Consider the following 16,908-nt stretch of genomic DNA (forward strand, 5'->3'; position numbering starts at 1 on the left):
TCCACTTGTAGACATATAAAGAGGCATTTAGCTCATGATATTCTGAAATGACAAAGCCAGGAATTTTTGATCTTTGATCAGGCAGGTTCTAGCAATCATTTACTTAATGTATTTACTTAATGTAGAGTCCTGGGACTAGTGACTTTCCTTAATATTCATAGTTTATATAGATAATTTTTGAGAGCTAAGATATTCCCTGAAATATCCAAAAATGTAATTTAGGTAATGTGAATTGGGTTAATTCATTATAAATGCAGGTCTGGTGGGTTCTCCAGCATCTCCAGCCTAAACCAGAAAGAACTGTCTATCATAAAATGTTCCTTCTTATCTCTCGATCATCACATGAACTAAGAGGCTATTTAAAAGTCTACCTTCTATATTAAAAGAGACCCTGTTCATGTCTGTCACAATGTGCAACTCTTCCTAAACAGGTTAATCCTTTAAATCTTTTTTGTGTAGAATTGCTCACACGGACAATTACGAAGTTTCAAAGTAATTCTTTGATCTGCCGCGCGGCCACTTAATGCTCTCACAGCTCTGAGACATTTCAGCTTAGTAACCCAGAATCATAAAGTGCATGATAAGAAGTGACAATTTAATCATGCTTTACAGATCTTGCTCAAAGTAGTTGAGAGTTGTGATCCTTCTTCTTTTTTTTTTCTCTTTTTAATTTGGAGCACGCTTCATTTCCAGTTGCAGAGAAGTGTGCGAGGAGAAAATATATTATGTCCTGTGATAGAGGGACCAAAGCAGGGGTGGGTTTCAGGCGGTTCGCGGCGGTCCCCGCGAACCGGTTGGTCGGCGAACCCGGAAGTAAGTAACTTCCGGGAACGCCGAAGGATCCAACCGCCCGCCCGCATTTCTTACCCGGTTTTGACGAGTTCTGCGCTTCCATGCATGTGCAGAATGCATACAGCGCCTGCGCGATCCTCCAGGAGCAGCTGGAGCATCGCACAGGCGCTAGTACGCATGCGTGCACTGCGCGCATGCATGAGGATGCTGCCGGCCCCGTTCCAACCGAACCGGTTGGAACGGGGCGAGAAACCCACCCCTGAACCAAAGGCTGCCTTTTTCTTCTATCATTCAGCTGTGTTACATTGCAATATTTCCTCCTAGCAAAGTACATGCATTAACCTGTTTTTATAACTAAAAATCTGATGCAGAGGATGCGGTGTTTATGGATGATGAAGAAGAAAGGAAGGAATATGTTCTGAATGACCTGGGGGTCATTTTCTATGGGGCCCCTGAAAATATACGACAAAGGAGCTGGAACTTTGGCCAGGTAAAATCCATTTGAAATAAATGAAGAATGGTTTTTCTACTAAATGCTGCAATTCCTCAGTGCTGCACTGGCAAATAGATTGACCCTGTTGAAACCTGATTCACTCCTGATTAGTCAAATACACCTAAGCAAATAAGTAAGGCAGAGGTGGGTTCCTACCAGTTCGCATCTATTCGGTAGAACTGGTTCGTCAAATCCAGTGTTTTTCAACCACTGTGCCGCGGCACACTAGTGTGCCGTGACATAGTGTAAGGTGTGCCGTGGGAAAAACACCCGCCTATATTGAATATAGGCACAGAGTTAAATTTTTTAAACATTTTCTAATGGTGGTATGCCTCATGATTTTTTTCATGAAAAAAGTGTGCCTTTGCACAAAAAAGGTTGAAAAACACTGGTCAAATCTACCGAACCGGTTAGAAGAGGTTCCACCAGTGGACCCGGAAAGCAGGCCACAGAAGAGGTTCCAAAAATTTTTGAAACCCACCACTGCTACACACACACACAGAGAGAGAGAGAGACAGAGAGAGAGACAGAGAGAGAGACAGAGAGAGAGACAGAGAGAGAGAGAGAGAGAGAGAGAGACAGAGACAGAGACAGAGACAGAGAGAGAGAGAGAGAGAAAGAGAGACAGAGAGACAGACTGATAGAGAGAGAGAGAGAGAGAGAGAGAGAGAGAGAGAGAGAGAGAGAGAGAGAGAGAGAGAGCACATGGCCGGCAAGCCACTCCCACCAGGTCACATGGCCGGCAAGCCACTCCCACAAAGGAGGCCACACCCACAGAGTAGGTTTCAAAAATTTTTGAAACCTACCACTGAAGTAAGGGTATATAGCTGACTGTCCTGTGGTATATAACAGAATGAATTAAAGGACAAAAATTTGAAAGACCTGAGCTTGTGTTTCAGTCTGGAACACTTTGGCCCAGATGATGTACATATATATGTATGTATGTTAAATTTATATCTCACCTTTTGTTCCAACAACTAAAAATGGCACGCACAATATTTCCTGCCTCCATTTCCTCCTCCTCCCTACAGCAACAACACTGTAAAATAGGTTGAACTGATTGTCTGGTCCCAAATCAGCCAGTGAGCTGAGAATGATCCAAGTAAGAGTGGATTAAAACCTGTTTTTTGCCTGGTTTTTAAGTCTTAACCATAACCATCACATCACATTATATGTAAGAACAACCACCGTCTTCTTATATGGGTTTTATTGCAGATTTTTATTCTGATTTATCTGTGTGACACATGAATACGACAGGTATAAATTGGGAAAATGTAGGACGTATATTAATTGAAAGGCAGGTTCTCATTTTCTTTTAAAGTTTTTTTTTTTTTTTTAAAAAGTCATTGCAAAATACAAATAGCAGTGGAACACATCTTAGCTGTTTCTCATCAAAAGCAACCATGGTCAACAACTCAAACTCAGACACCCAAGAATGGAGTAGTGGTGAAGGGTTCACCGACAAAAGGGCGAATGACAAAACCACGTCCGACTAAATCAGAGAAATAATCAATTTCTGGCATAAATGCTTCCTAATTTTATTGGTACCCTAAGTGGAACAATATCCGTGGAAAACTGGATCCCATTCCAGAATTTCCAGAAAATGCAGGGTAGAAGTGTTCAGATGTGTAAGCCATCAGCTTTCTATATTAACTGACACCTACATCATTTTCAATTCAATCCTGTGTAAAGCACAGTGTGATCCTTCTCAAGGTTCTGGATTAGAGGGTCAAAACATGGATTTCTTGCCTCTGGGAAATAGTGGCTTTCATATAGCTGTGTAGTATAACTGTTTTCCTAAGCATAAAGCTTAGGTTCCAGTATAGTGGTGGGATTCAGCCAGTTCGCACCTATTCGGGAGAACCAGTTGGTAACTTTCTAAGAGGTTCAGAGAACCGGTTGTTGGAAGAAATCTTCTTTTGGTTTTTTCCCCACTTTACAGGGCTAATCCTGTAAGGAAGGCAGGAAGGAAACATTCTGGTGTTTTTTCTAGCCTAATCTTTATTGATCTGCTTACAGAAACTGCCTCTCCGGTTAACCCTTATTATATTGTAACAGCTAAGGCGAAGCGCCCATCGACCTGAGTAATGTTGAGTTGGCCACGCCCACCCAGTCACATGACCACCGAGCCCCACCTACCCACCTGGTCATAAGGGCAGAGAACTGGTTGTTAAATTATTTGAATCCCACTCCTGGTACATACGTACATTTATACATGCATACGTCAGGCCTGCAATTATATTCCTTTTAGAATTTTGGCCTGCCACACTTTCCCACCACTGTTCCAGTAGTATCTCTCAATTCTTGGAGCAGACATAAGGTTTATTGACACATCTGTCAAAGGCAGGACAACCTGCTCCGTATAGTGCTAGGTCTTCTTATCAGCTTTATTTCCACCTTCTTTAGATCATATTTCAGCTCATTCATTTAACCAATACACTGGTTTAGAAATAAGACAATTGGTCTTTGATGCTTAGCTAATGAAATATAGAACTTGAGGGGGGAACAGTATTGGCTTATTTATGATGCCCATCAGCACAGCTCTCGATGATTTCTGTCAGCAGCTTTCTATAGATTACAGACGATAGCAGTCTCTGTGGTAAAAGCCTTGCGAAATACCATACGTCCACTGCCAGAGGGCCAAGATAGAATTACCAGTGATGACCCATTCGCTTCATTCCGGTTAGAAAATGGAATCACTCAGTAGACAGATCTAACCCCTGCAAGCTGTTCAAACAGCCTAACAGGATTAAATTATTTGTTGCACAAAAGCCATGGTAAGGTCAGGAAGTACGGAGAAGGAAGACTCTCTGCCAAGTTGCTTGATGCAAATCATCGGCAAAATGGCTAAAGCAGGAGTGAAAAGGTTCAGAAAAAGGATTTCTCATCTAGACACGGCACCCATTATTCTTCTATTCCATAGTCAGTCAGCTTTTGGAAACTGGCCTGAGGTGGGTTCCTACCAGTTCGCACCTATTCGGTAGAACGGGTTCGTCAAATCTACCGAACCGGTTAGAAGAGGTTCCACCAGTGGACCCGGAAAGCAGGCCACACCTGCAGAAGAGGTTCCAAACTTTTTTGAAACCCACCACTGGTCCTTGGATATGATTATTCTACACTATCATGCTCCTATTTATAAAACTCAGTGCCTCTGTGGAAGGCAAGGATGACTACTGCGTTTGTGGTGCAATCAGGACATTGCGTGTGTTGAAGTTGTTTTAACGCAAACCAAAGATGCCTTTTAAAAAACAAGTTGACATCCTATTCTTATGCAGGCCAGTGCTGTGTGTGAGGTAATTTAAGGTGGTTCTGACAAGTGTCGTCGGCATCTTCATATCCGGTCACATGGGCGGCAAGCCACTCCCATCCGGTCACATGGGTGGCAAGCCACTCCCACAAAGGAAGCCACACCCACAGTGTAGGTTCGAACAATTTTTGAAACCCACCACTGGAACCGGCCCAAATAACATCTGTACTGATTACGGCCAATTATATTTTGCTGATTGATCCCCACACAAAAATGCATAAGTTCATTCATTCATTGATTGATTCATTCCAGCAAGATGTCCTCCTTTGGCATAACATTCCTTTGGTTCACCGCATCATCTGAGATAACAAATGTGGACTCCTATATTTTCATTAATGAAAGATAACATTTATTTCATCACCATGAAAACGGGCTGATTGGTCACATTTAATACATCTAGCATAAGGCATATTCTAAATCATCTCCATATAAAGGACATTTCAAATAATGAAAGGGAGATCAAATTGCTTAACTTGCTAAGATCATAAAATCCTCAAAATAGAACTAGTACTTTATTTATCTCTTCTTCTCTCTTTCTAGAATCCAACAATCTAGAATCTCTTGAGGTGTATATTTTCCACATCTTATTAGATATTGATAATGCTAAATATCTAGCTTTTAGATCTCCATTGGGCCAATTTATCATTATCCTTAATGATAAAATAATGGAATATAGCCAACAATCCATACTTTTCAATATATTTTAAAAAATAGTCCAAAGAGAAAAAGAGCATTTAATTAGCACTAAATGTAAAATAGTGCATACATGTGCAGACAAATCCACAATTCTGAGGATGAAATCCCTGTTGAAAGTTCTGAGTAAGACTACAAGGAATAGGAAGAAATAAGAATGATATTGCAGGGGCTGACTAGAAAGCATTATCCTGGAACAAATGATGAAACATTTATACAAGCAAGCTACAGCAGTAAATCCCCCACTCCTTACTACTTTGACATCTGCTGGAGGTCTAACTCAACTAAAAATGGAACATCCAATAAATGTTTTGATTTGTCCTGCTGTCAAGTCTATCTCTCAGAAGGTGGAAGTAGGGTCAAGAAGAACTATTGTCCTCCTGAAACCTGACCATCAGGGAAGAATTGGTTGACAGTGAATGTTTGGCAGAAGCAATGGGGGAAAAGGGACACTGTCACTTTGGAATTTGATAGCAAGAGCTGTGAAAATGAAATGTAATTTGTATTTTGGAGTCCAGCAGACTGGTTTCAAAAACTTCAGACAAAAGTTGGATAGGATCTTGTTCTGACCCCACCTCGTCCCACACCAACGTATGCCGAGCCAAAGATACTTTAAGGAATTTATTAAAAGACAGACAGGTCCTTGGCAGCAAGCCACCACAGATAAGCCTTGGCAGCAATCCAACCTGGCAAGCCAGCTTGGGGGCATGGCCAGCCAGCCATAATTACCAGTTCAGTGACCCATGCCTAATTATCACGACTGGTTCACTCAAACTGGTCCGAACCAGGAGCAACTCACCTCTGCATCAGACTGTAATGGATGGTTAAAAAAGAAAATCAACAGAGCTTCTTTGACTTGTTAGAAGCAAGGAAGACAAGGAAGTGTAGGTTCTGTTACTAACACTTATGATTAAAAAAAGTAACAAGGAAAAACTGGAATAATATATTTTCGAGCTTCTGGAAAGGAACATGTTTTTTGCAATTAGCTGCTTTAATTACAAACTAAACATTTTTATGATTGAGATATGATTCAGAAATCACCTTGGACAATGACACTACCATATCATCTTAGTGGTTACCCTTCAATAAACGCTACAGATGTACCGCAACAGGCAGCATGACCCGACAAATGCGCGCTGACAAAACCGCGGCGAGAAAACCGCAACATTGAAATCGCGCCCACAACAGCGCACCAACAACAGCGCGCCGACGAAAGCACTATTAGGGTTAGGGTTAGGGTTAGGGTTAGGGTTAGGGTTAGGGTTAGGGTTAGGGTTAGGGTTAGGGTTAGGGTTAGGGTTAGGGTTAGGGTTAGGGTTAGGGTTAGGGTTAGGGTTAGGGTTAGGGTTAGGGTTAGGGTTAGGGTTAGGGTTAGGGTTAGGGTTAGCGTTCGGGTTAGGGTTAGGGTTAGGGTTAGGGTTAGGGTTAGCGTTCGGGTTAGGGTTAGGGTTAGGGTTAGGGTTAGGGTTAGGGTTAGCGTTCGGGTTAGGGTTAGGGTTAGGGTTAGGGTTAGGGTTAGGGTTAGGGTTAGGGTTAGTGTTAGGGTTAGTGTTAGGGTTAGGGTTAGGGTTAGGGTTAGGGTTCGGGTTAGCGTTCGGGTTAGGGTTCGGGTTCGGGTTAGGGTTAGGGTTCGGGTTAGCGTTCGGGTTAGGGTTAGGGTTAGGGTTAGGGTTAGGGTTAGGGTTAGGGTTAGGGTTAGGATTAGGGTTAGCGTTCGGGTTAGGGTTAGGGTTAGGGTTAGGGTTAGGGTTAGGGTTAGGGTTAGGGTTAGGGTTAGGTTCAGGGTTAGGGTTAGGGTTAGGGTTAGGGTTATTACGTTGTTTTTGCGTTGTTTGTTTATGGTGTGCTTTCGTCGGTGCGCTGTTGTCGGCACGCTGTTGTGGGCGTGATTTCGACGTTGCGGTTTTCTTGCCGCGGTTTTGTCAGCGCACATTTGTCGTGCGCGCATTTGTCGGTGAACCAACAGGCAGACCTTAGGATTAAAATAGGGAGCTGTAAATTCTTCAAAGTGTTTAAAAACACAGTGCAGCCTGGAACAAGACACTGCCAGATACAGGTGTCATCTTGATGAATCATTGGTTTCTAAAGGAGAATCCTCTAACTTATATTCTCTTCTATTTATGGGAGCCAACTAAGTTGATAATGTAGGAAGATTAATGCATTATAAAGCACACTTGGCAATATCTGGGCATCAAATCCATGTTTATTGACTAAACTTACATAATTGATGGGATGACTAGAACTTACACAATCAGACTGAAGAACAGCCACAGCTCTGAAAATAAAATAAGAAAAGGCATCCGATGGAGCAACCCCTCGTCTATGAATACTCATGCATAATAAAGGAATTTATCGTTAAAGTTATATGGGATTTTTTTTTTGTTTTAGTAAGGAGTGGATTTCGACATTTATAATGGCTCTGTATGTTCAATACTGAAAGCACCATTAGTATGAGTATTACTGTCCACCCTCTCTAAAGTATGATTTCCATTTAGTATTCTTTTTCCAGAATTTACAAGTGTACACTATTGAGATATGTGAGTCAGCCTTAAGGATAAACATTCGGCTTTTTGAAGATATTCCTGGGAGCATATTCCTTTGGGACTAAGCTTCATATTATGAGGTTATAACTCATTATTTAGTAATGATATTCTGCTCTGTACCAAAAGAAGAAGAATTAAATAAATAAATAAAACCCCTATGGATGACATAAGCAAACAAATGATCAATTCTAAATGCATCTTCTACCTGGGTGCAGGTGTATTAAAGAGTTTGCCATTGTTCAGTTCAAAAGTTTTTCTTTTAAAACAAACATTTCATCATTCCTCAATCAGTAAGACATCGAAGTATAATTTTTTGTGTGTCAAAATAATTCTAGTTTACCACCAAATTCTTGTCTAGCCTAATATATACTAGAGTTTCCCATTGTGTTATATCCTAACAAATTACAGGTTTGATCTACTATATATTATTGCTATTTTCAGACAGTTAGCATTTTTAAAGAAAGACGAGAATAAAGGTGTATGCTTAAAGGAAAACTTCAAAAATTGTTAGGATTTAGCCTGCCAGGGAAATATCGCTACCTCATTTGTTTATCACTACATAGAACAGCTCGTAATCGGAGTCGTGTGCCTTTACCGCAATCTCTGTGATTGTCTTCCAACACACAGTGTCGGTTTTTTGGTTGCTATGCAATTTCTTCGGAGCAAATTGAACTATACCACAGGGCAGGTTCTTCCATAATGGATTCTGTTCTATTTAGGCACTTCTGCCCCCTATTTATTCCTGGCATTGTTGTCATTGGGCCCCAGAATTAAAGTCTTTTTTTTCCCCAGTTCATTTTCAAAGATGATAGTTTCAGGATACTGCAAGGTGTGTTGGGCTCCCACTTGGTATTAACTATATAAAACATGATTGAAAGATGTTTTTAGAATGAAAGTATTATTGCCCTCTACAATATACCAGATGTATATTTTATAGTTCACCTGGAATGTGTGATTTTATTTTAATATTTTGGGTAACTATTGATACCTCTGGCTGTTACAGCAGCTGCTGCTTTAAGCCATATTATCCATAGTCAAGAATAACAACTATACAGTTCTTATGGAAATGATCTCCAGCTATGGATACGTTAAAATACGTATATCTGTCTTGCACAAGTCCCTGTTCAACCACCACATTCTTTTGAGTGACTTTGTGCAGCTGTTTTTTCTTACCTCAACACGTTGATTAATTTGTGAGAGAAGACAACCATATCAGTGGTGGGTTTCAAAATTTTTTAGAACCTCTTCTGTAGATGCGGCCTGCTTTGTGGGAGTGGCTTACCGGCCATGTGACTGGGTGGGAGTGGATTGCCAGCCATGTGACTGGGTGGGCATGGCCAACTTGTAAAATGTGGTAAAACTCACTTAACAATGCTCTTGCTTAGCAATCAAAATGTTGGCTCAGAAACTCTGGCATTTGAAGCACGCAAGTCTTAAAGCTGTCAAGTTACAAGACCCTTGCACCCCTAACCCTTTAGAAAAAGGAGTATTCAAACTTGACAGCTTTAAGACTTGTGGACTTCAACTCCCAGAATTCCTCCTCTCACTCTTCATCTTGATGACGTGCGGACCGGCGGGGGGAGGGAGCTGGAACCGGTTCTAAACGGCACTGTAGGTTTGTGGAACCTCTTCTATAGAAGAGGTTAGAACTGGCAGGAACCCACCCCTGAACCATATACACCATTTTGAGTTCCAAATTAATAATGTTGGTATTTGAATATTGCTCTGGGCTCTAGTTTCATGCTATAGCATGAAAAACCTAGAAGATAAACATAAAATAAGAATCTATTCTGGTTTCATTTATATGGTTCAAATAAGTTTTCAATCTTTTGAGGTCCATGTGCAACATGAAACCTATCTTTAAAAGTTAAAATATAATGTTTCCAACTTTACAATAGAATTTGTTTACCAGTGCAAACTTCACCACATCTTTGGTATGCAAGTTTGGCCATGTTTCAACGTACGTCAGCTAAGTCCAGAATTGTTTCTTTTAGTTACTTTTTGGATGTAAAATTTACTGGAAAATTATGAGTGTACTGTAAAAAATCATTGGTTTTCTATTTTGTTAAGAGTTAAATTACTTGCCTTCTTTGGTAAGTTCATGCCTTTGTGTAAATATAATCAATAGATAAACAAACTAGAAATGGCTATGAGTTTTGGTACACAGTTGAGTCAGTTTGGATGCTATATCAAACTATAGTTCAATGTAATGTGGGTGAACCACAATGGTCTTCAGAATTGTCTATTTCTTTTGCAATCTAGCCATGAAGGATGCCAAAACATGGAGTTTTATCTGAACTCAACAAATCTTTTTTTCCCCCAAAATATACTTTTTTTATTTTCCATTTTCATAACATATAATCACATGTATACTATTACATAGCCAATATGATATTGTATCAAGTAATAATTACATCAGTTCCTCTTGCCATCAACTCCCCAAAAGATAATAACCAATAACTCAACAAATCTTAATGGTGCATTATGGTTTTCCAGAACAAATCAACTTCAAATAATGGCTAATAAAACTGATTGGCTTAAAGCATTTAAAATGATTCAGGATTCAGATAACACTCTAAACTGTGGTTAATTAAAGGAACCAGTGTGATCTAGTGGTTAAGGCATTAGGCTAGAAAGTGGGAGGTGTGAATTCAAGTCCTGCCTTAGCCATAAAACCCAGCTGGGGGACCCAACTCATCTCATGGGGTTGTTGTTGTGAGGAAAATAAGAAGAGAAAGGTGTGCTGGATGTGTTCACTGCCTTGAGTCCTTTGTAAAAATAATAAAGGTGAGACACAAATCAATAAAATAATTGAGATAACAAGCAGAGATTAATCTAAATTTTACAGCAATAATTTTGCGACAAATTCACTAGTAGCTGTGGCGAAAATATTATTGTCACTTGCTTATTCATGATAGCTTGTTAAAAATGTCTTATGCTATATTCTTAAAAACTATATATATAACTTTCTGTATTTTCCCCCTGTCTTGATTCCGCTGAAGTTATAAGTATACAGAAATATTGCATTTCCAACATGGAACTAAAACCTTGAAGTCCTGTTTTTTGTTTATTTGGCTATGTAAAATAAGTGATGAATCTATTCTCTGTTTTTGTTTTTCTCTCTTTTCTATAGTTTGAAGAGGGTATTTTGGATGCTTGCCTGTATTTGATGGACAGAGCCCAACTGGACCTCTCTGGCCGAGGGAATCCTATCAAAATCAGCCGCGTTGGCTCTGCTATGGTATGTAATAAGCATATACTTTGTGCAATATTTGGGATCTATTTGCGATTTTTTTTTTTACTCTACTTAAATATATAGCAGGACTATATGGATTGGGACAATTTTATTCTGTTCTGTGAATTAGTTTTCAAGGAAGATCTCTGCTTTGGTTAATTTATTAAAAACCTGGTTGCCAATTCACTAGTCCAGTAGAAGAATTAGTCTCTTGGCTTTCCCCCTCTTTTTCACATCAAAAACACTACTCATGTTCATGTTATGGGTGCCCAAGCTGACGTTTCTTCTTTTTTGTGGGGCTTCCTGGAATGATCACATGACCCAGGGGTGGGATTCAAATTTTTTAATACCGGTTCTGTGGGTGTGGCTTTATGGACGTGGTGTGGCTTTCTGGGCGTGGCTTTGTGGGCGTGGCATGGCAATTCCCTCCCCACTCCAGGGGGAAGGTTACTGCAAAATCTCCATTTCCTCCCGATCAGCTGGGACTTGGGAGGCAGAGAATAGATGGTGGTGGGGCCAGATAGAGATGATATTTGCCGGTTCTCTGAACTACTTAAAATTTCTGCTACTGGTTCTCCAGAATTGGTCAGAACCTGCTCAATTCCACCTCTGACATGATCATATAAGGTTGTTCCTGGTGCCTAGAACCCAGTGGTGGGATTCAGCCAGTTCGCACCTATTCGGGAGAACCGGTTGGTAACTTTCTAAGCAGTTTAGAGAACCGGTTATTGGAAGAAATCTTTTGGTTTTTTCCCACTTTACAGGGCTAATCCTGTAAGGAAGGCAGGAAGGAAACATTCTGGTGTTGTTTCTAGCCTAATCTTTATTGCCCTGCTTACAGAAACTGCCTCTCCAGTTAACCCTTATTACCATTGTAACAACTAAGGCGAAGTGCCCATCACCTAAGTGACATTGACTTGGCCACGCTCACATGATCACATGACTATCAAGCCCCACCTACCCAGCTGGTCATTAGGGCAGAGAACTGGTTGGTAAATTATTTGAATCCCACCATTGCTAGAACCTTATAGGAAGACTCAAAGCAAAATTCTTTAAAATATCTAAGTGACATAAAAAAGTATTCCATACGCAGAAGTTATATATTCCCATACTTGTTCTATAAACAGGAATAATGTACTAATATCACCACAGTCAAGGAAAGGAATTCTGGATATACTTAGATTTTTTTTTTGCCCTGGGGCAGCATATATCCATATGCAAAACATTTATTAAACCATTAATTGTTTAATTTTCTTACAGATTTTTTTAAAAAATTGTATGTTTCAGACAATTTTCTAAACGTCTTATTTTATACCTGGTAGATGGAATACTATGAGATTTTTTTTCCAGCTGAGGATGAGTTAACAATTTAGTTCCCCACAATAGAAGACCCATTCATTGGAGCATAATAACTGCATCTTCCAGTAAAACCTATGTGCATGAAACCAATTGATATTAGAAACATTATTTTTTTTGCAGCAACTGTGAGTTGTGCCAAAAATACCATGAAACACACTAAAACCTCTTCTTTACAGTCTAAATTAATCCCGTACTCAGCCATCTCTAAATGGTTTACAGAGTCAGCATATTGCCCCCAACAATCTGGGTCCTCATTTTACCCACCTCGGAAGGATGGAAGGCTGAGTCAACCCTGAGCCGGTGAGATTTGAACAGCCGAACTGCAGCTAACAGTCAGTTGAAGTAGCCTGCAGTGCTGCACTCTAACCACTGCGCCACCTCGGCTCTGTATAATGTATATATAAGTATAATGATGAAAGTTTTAATCCAGCTTTCGTCTTATCTTCCAAGTTTATGATTTGGTAGCAACATTGTAGGTTTTGGAGTATATGACAAAAAATCGGTAATATAAAAAGGCCACCTTGTTCATGTCCTATGTTGCCCTATTTTTCAAGACAGCCAAGGGTCTATACCTAAACCCATTAGACCTGCTAAATACTTATCTCATCCAACTTCGGGGTTCACAGTACGTCGATTTTCTAATTAGAAACTAGTAGTTAATCCAGCCAAAAGCTTTTCAATGAGAGTCATGATTTATTTGGACAAGAATGTAGCAGCTCAGTATTAACATAATTACAAGTAAAGGAGAAAGCGATAGAAAGCAAGGAAGCTTTTTCTGCATTACATCCCCTGATTTGGTTCAAATTGCTGGGAGGAAATGCATAGCTCACTAATAGCTATCCATCGAGTCATTAGTCAGCAAAACTGTGACTTCACGAAGCCTCACCTCCAGCAAAAACTTGTTTTCGTGATGAGCAACCCACAATGGGCCTAGTTATTTCCTTTTAACTCACCTCTTAGCTTGGAAAACATAGGCTGAAATAGGTGAGATTGTGGGGGAATACATTGGAACAAATATGAGTTAGATGACCTTTTTTTTCCTGGTTCCACCACAAAACCGCGTTCGACTAAAGCACGCTTGACGAAACCGCGTAGCTGACGTCATCACAGCGCGACGAAAAAAGCACGCTGTAAACGCTAAAGCTAAAATTAACCCCTAAACCTAAACCTAACCCCTCTAAACCTAATCCTAAACCTAACCCTAAACCTAACCCTTAACCTAACCCTAAACCTAACCCTTAACCTAACCCTAAACCTAACCCTAAACCTAACCCTTAACCTAACGCTAAACCTAATCCTAACCCTTAACCTAACCCTTAACCTAACCCTAAACCTAACCCTAAACCTAACCCTAAACCTAACCCTTACCTTAACTTGAATCGGCTTGCTTTCAAAGCGCTATTTAAAGCGCCCTTTTTTCCCCGCGGTCGCTGTTGTCGCCCTGCTGATGACATCAGCGATGCGGTTTAATCGGGCGCGCTTTAGTGGAGCGCGGTTTTGCCGTGCCACGTTTTTTCCTCTTTTTGTTGTAAAATACTCTTGTTCTAGAAATACTTGTTTTCTGAAATATTGTAGATTTGGACCTGAGTTGCAGAATCATTTTGATGTGATATGAAGCCCCTCAGAAAATTGAAGCTCGGTGTATAATGTAGGAATTATTATGTAGGAATATCCCCATTCATGTTTGTTTACATTTTATGACCTTATATATATATATATATATATATATATATATATATTGTACGCTCAAGCTTGTCAAGAGAAGTTGAGGTGAATTTACACTAGCAGTTATGCCTTGACCTTATGGGCAACACAGCCTGGAAGGCAGAATTATAGCTTGTGGTCTTAAACATAACAGAGTCACTGAAGTTATTGCATGGTCTTTCTAAAGCATTAGATCAGACAGAAAAAGATGTTTTATAATCCACGCATAGATTATCCTTCCACTCATTGCTTTCCGAGTATATGGGGATTCTAAATCTCAAAATCCCTAACAGCAGGATTTTTTTTTACCATGTTACTTGACAATTTGGGGGATCGTAAGTAACAGATTAACAGAGTTGGAAGGGACCATTGCAGATCATCGAGTCCAACCCCCTGCCCAAGCAGAGGGCCCGACATCTGCCTCTACCTAGGATCGAACTCACAATCTCCTGATGATGAGGCAAGAGCTCCACCTTTAGGCCACTATCCAGCACACCAGACTGGGGAAAGATGCTGTGGGATATCATATTTCCTATTACACAATTACAACTTTCAGAATTAAATGAAGGCTTTGGCACATTTATTATTTTGGTGGGGGGGGGGGATTTCTAAAGCTGTCAAAGCCAAGTTGACTCTGGATATCATTCAATGAAAATCCAATTAAAATATAAATGAGTCTAAACATGAGGGGTAGTATACCATATCCAACAGTGGTGGGATTCAAATAATTGAACAACCGGCTCTCTGCCCTAATGACCATCTGGGTAGGAGGGGCTCGGTGGTCATGTGACTGGCGGGCGTGGCCAGCTCAACACTCAGGTTGATGGGCTCTTTGCCTTAGCTGTTACAATGTAGTAAGTGTTAACAGGAGAGGCATTTTCTGTAAGCAGGGCAATAACCAGTTGTTGGAAGAAATCTCATTTTGTGTTTTTTCCCACTTTACAGGGCTAATCCTGTAAGGAAGGCAGGAAGGAAACATTCTGGTGTTGTTTCTAGCCTCATCTTTATTGCCCTGCTAACAGAAACTGCCTCTCTGGTTAACCCTTATTACCATTGTAACAACTAAGGCGAAGTGCCCATCACCTAAGTGACATTGACTTGGCCACGCCCACATGATCACATGACCATCGAGCCCCGCCTACCCAGCTGGTCATTAGGACAGAGAACTGGTTGTTAAATTATTTTTATATATAATTTTATTTTTTATTACATAGACAACATCACATAACAATAGAAAAAAAATGTTGTTAAATTATTTGTGGTTGCATAATACTTAATGTTTTAAGACTAAGTTTTCTTCCAGATTCAATTGTCAAGAATCTATTCTTAGGTTTTGGGTCAGTTCAATCTCTCTCACCATTACTAGACAGCCTTCTCTATTCCCAACATCAAAATAAACATGTAATCTAACTTTCCTTTTTGCATCATCTTTGTATCTTTTTTGTTTTCTTAAGATAATTATCTTAACATTACTCCGGTATTTTACAGTAACTTATAATTGGCAAAAGTTAAGTAATTTTGCTCTGTATGGAGATGAACATCAGCAATTACTCAATTTATTCATTTTTTTTTCTTCAGATCAATTCTCAAGATGATAATGGTGTGATACGCGGGTGTTGGGACAATATTTATGAATATGGAGTACCACCCTCATCCTGGACAGGAAGTGTAGATATTCTATTGGAGTATTATAGTAGTAAGGAGCCAGTGCGATACGGGCAGTGCTGGGTCTTTGCTGGCGTTTTCAACACTTGTAAGTATGAGACAAAATGTGCAACAAAGAATGATATTATTAATACACTGATGTCCTTTCCGAAGAAGAGATTCCTCCCCAGCAACTTTTGATATTTCATATTATTAATGTGCATGTAGTACCAAGAGTATAATAAATATCTGTTTAAAATATAACAAGGTTTATATAGAACAGAGCTGAGGATCTGGCACAGTGGTGGGTTTCAAAAATTGTTCGAACCTACTCTGTGGGTGTGGCCTCCTTTGTGGGAGTGGCTTGCCACCCATGTGACCGGATGGGAGTGGCTTGCCGCCCATGTGACCGGATATGAAATTATGAATTAGTACTTAGGTCGGTCCAAGTAGCTATTCAGAAACTCTGGCATTGAAGCCTGCAGGTCTTAAAGCTGTCAAGTTACAAGATCCTTGCACCCCTAACCCTTTAGAAAAAAAACTAGGGGTGTTCAAACATGACAGCTTTAAGACTTGTGGACTTCAACTCCCAGAATTCCTCCTCCAGTCATGTTGGCTCAGAAACTCTGGCATTGAAGCATGCAAGTCAGTGGTGGGTTTCAAAAAATTGTTGGACCCTCTTCTGTAGGTGTGGCCTGCTTTCCGGGTCCACTGGTGGAACCTCTTCTAACCGGTTCGGTAGATTTGACGAACCGGTTCTACTAAATAGGTGCGAACTGGTAGGAACCCACCTCTGATCTGGCATCTTCTGGATGTTGCTGAACTGTAACTTCTGGCAGTTTCAGAAATATGCTAATGACAGGGGATGATGGAAGTCATAATTCGTAGGGTTTACAAGTTCCTTATGCCTGTTAAAGATTAATTTAGTTAATATACATTATACTACTAGTATTGTAGTGCACGCTAAGCTTGGATTAACCCCCCCACAAGAAAAACACTAGCCCTATTTCTACTTTTCTTTTCCCGATAGTTTGTTCTATTGTACATGTCTTCATTCCTACATATCAGAACTCCATTTTCCCATGTTTTCCAAGTTACTTCAACATAAGTACATTTTATGCTTTATTAATGGATTGAT

At 40.1% G+C, this 16,908-nt stretch overlaps 1 protein-coding gene across 1 annotated transcript in view; it reads left to right on the top strand.

Moving 5' to 3' along the window:
- Nucleotides 1–16,908, top strand: part of F13A1 (coagulation factor XIII A chain) — a 111,859-nt gene that overhangs the window by 36,512 nt on the left and 58,439 nt on the right. Inside the window, exons 4-6 of the mRNA XM_087707504.1 lie at nucleotides 1,164–1,282; nucleotides 10,962–11,069; nucleotides 15,705–15,879. Coding sequence (XP_087563630.1) covers nucleotides 1,164–1,282; nucleotides 10,962–11,069; nucleotides 15,705–15,879 — 402 coding nt within the window. The remainder of the gene's footprint in view (nucleotides 1–1,163; nucleotides 1,283–10,961; nucleotides 11,070–15,704; nucleotides 15,880–16,908) is intronic.

This window comes from Thamnophis sirtalis, unplaced genomic scaffold (genome assembly GCF_051295495.1).
Source record: "Thamnophis sirtalis isolate CommonGarterSnake01/CBP01778 unplaced genomic scaffold, rThaSir2_p1.2 scaffold_2, whole genome shotgun sequence".
Classification (NCBI taxonomy): Eukaryota; Metazoa; Chordata; class Lepidosauria; order Squamata; family Natricidae; genus Thamnophis; species Thamnophis sirtalis.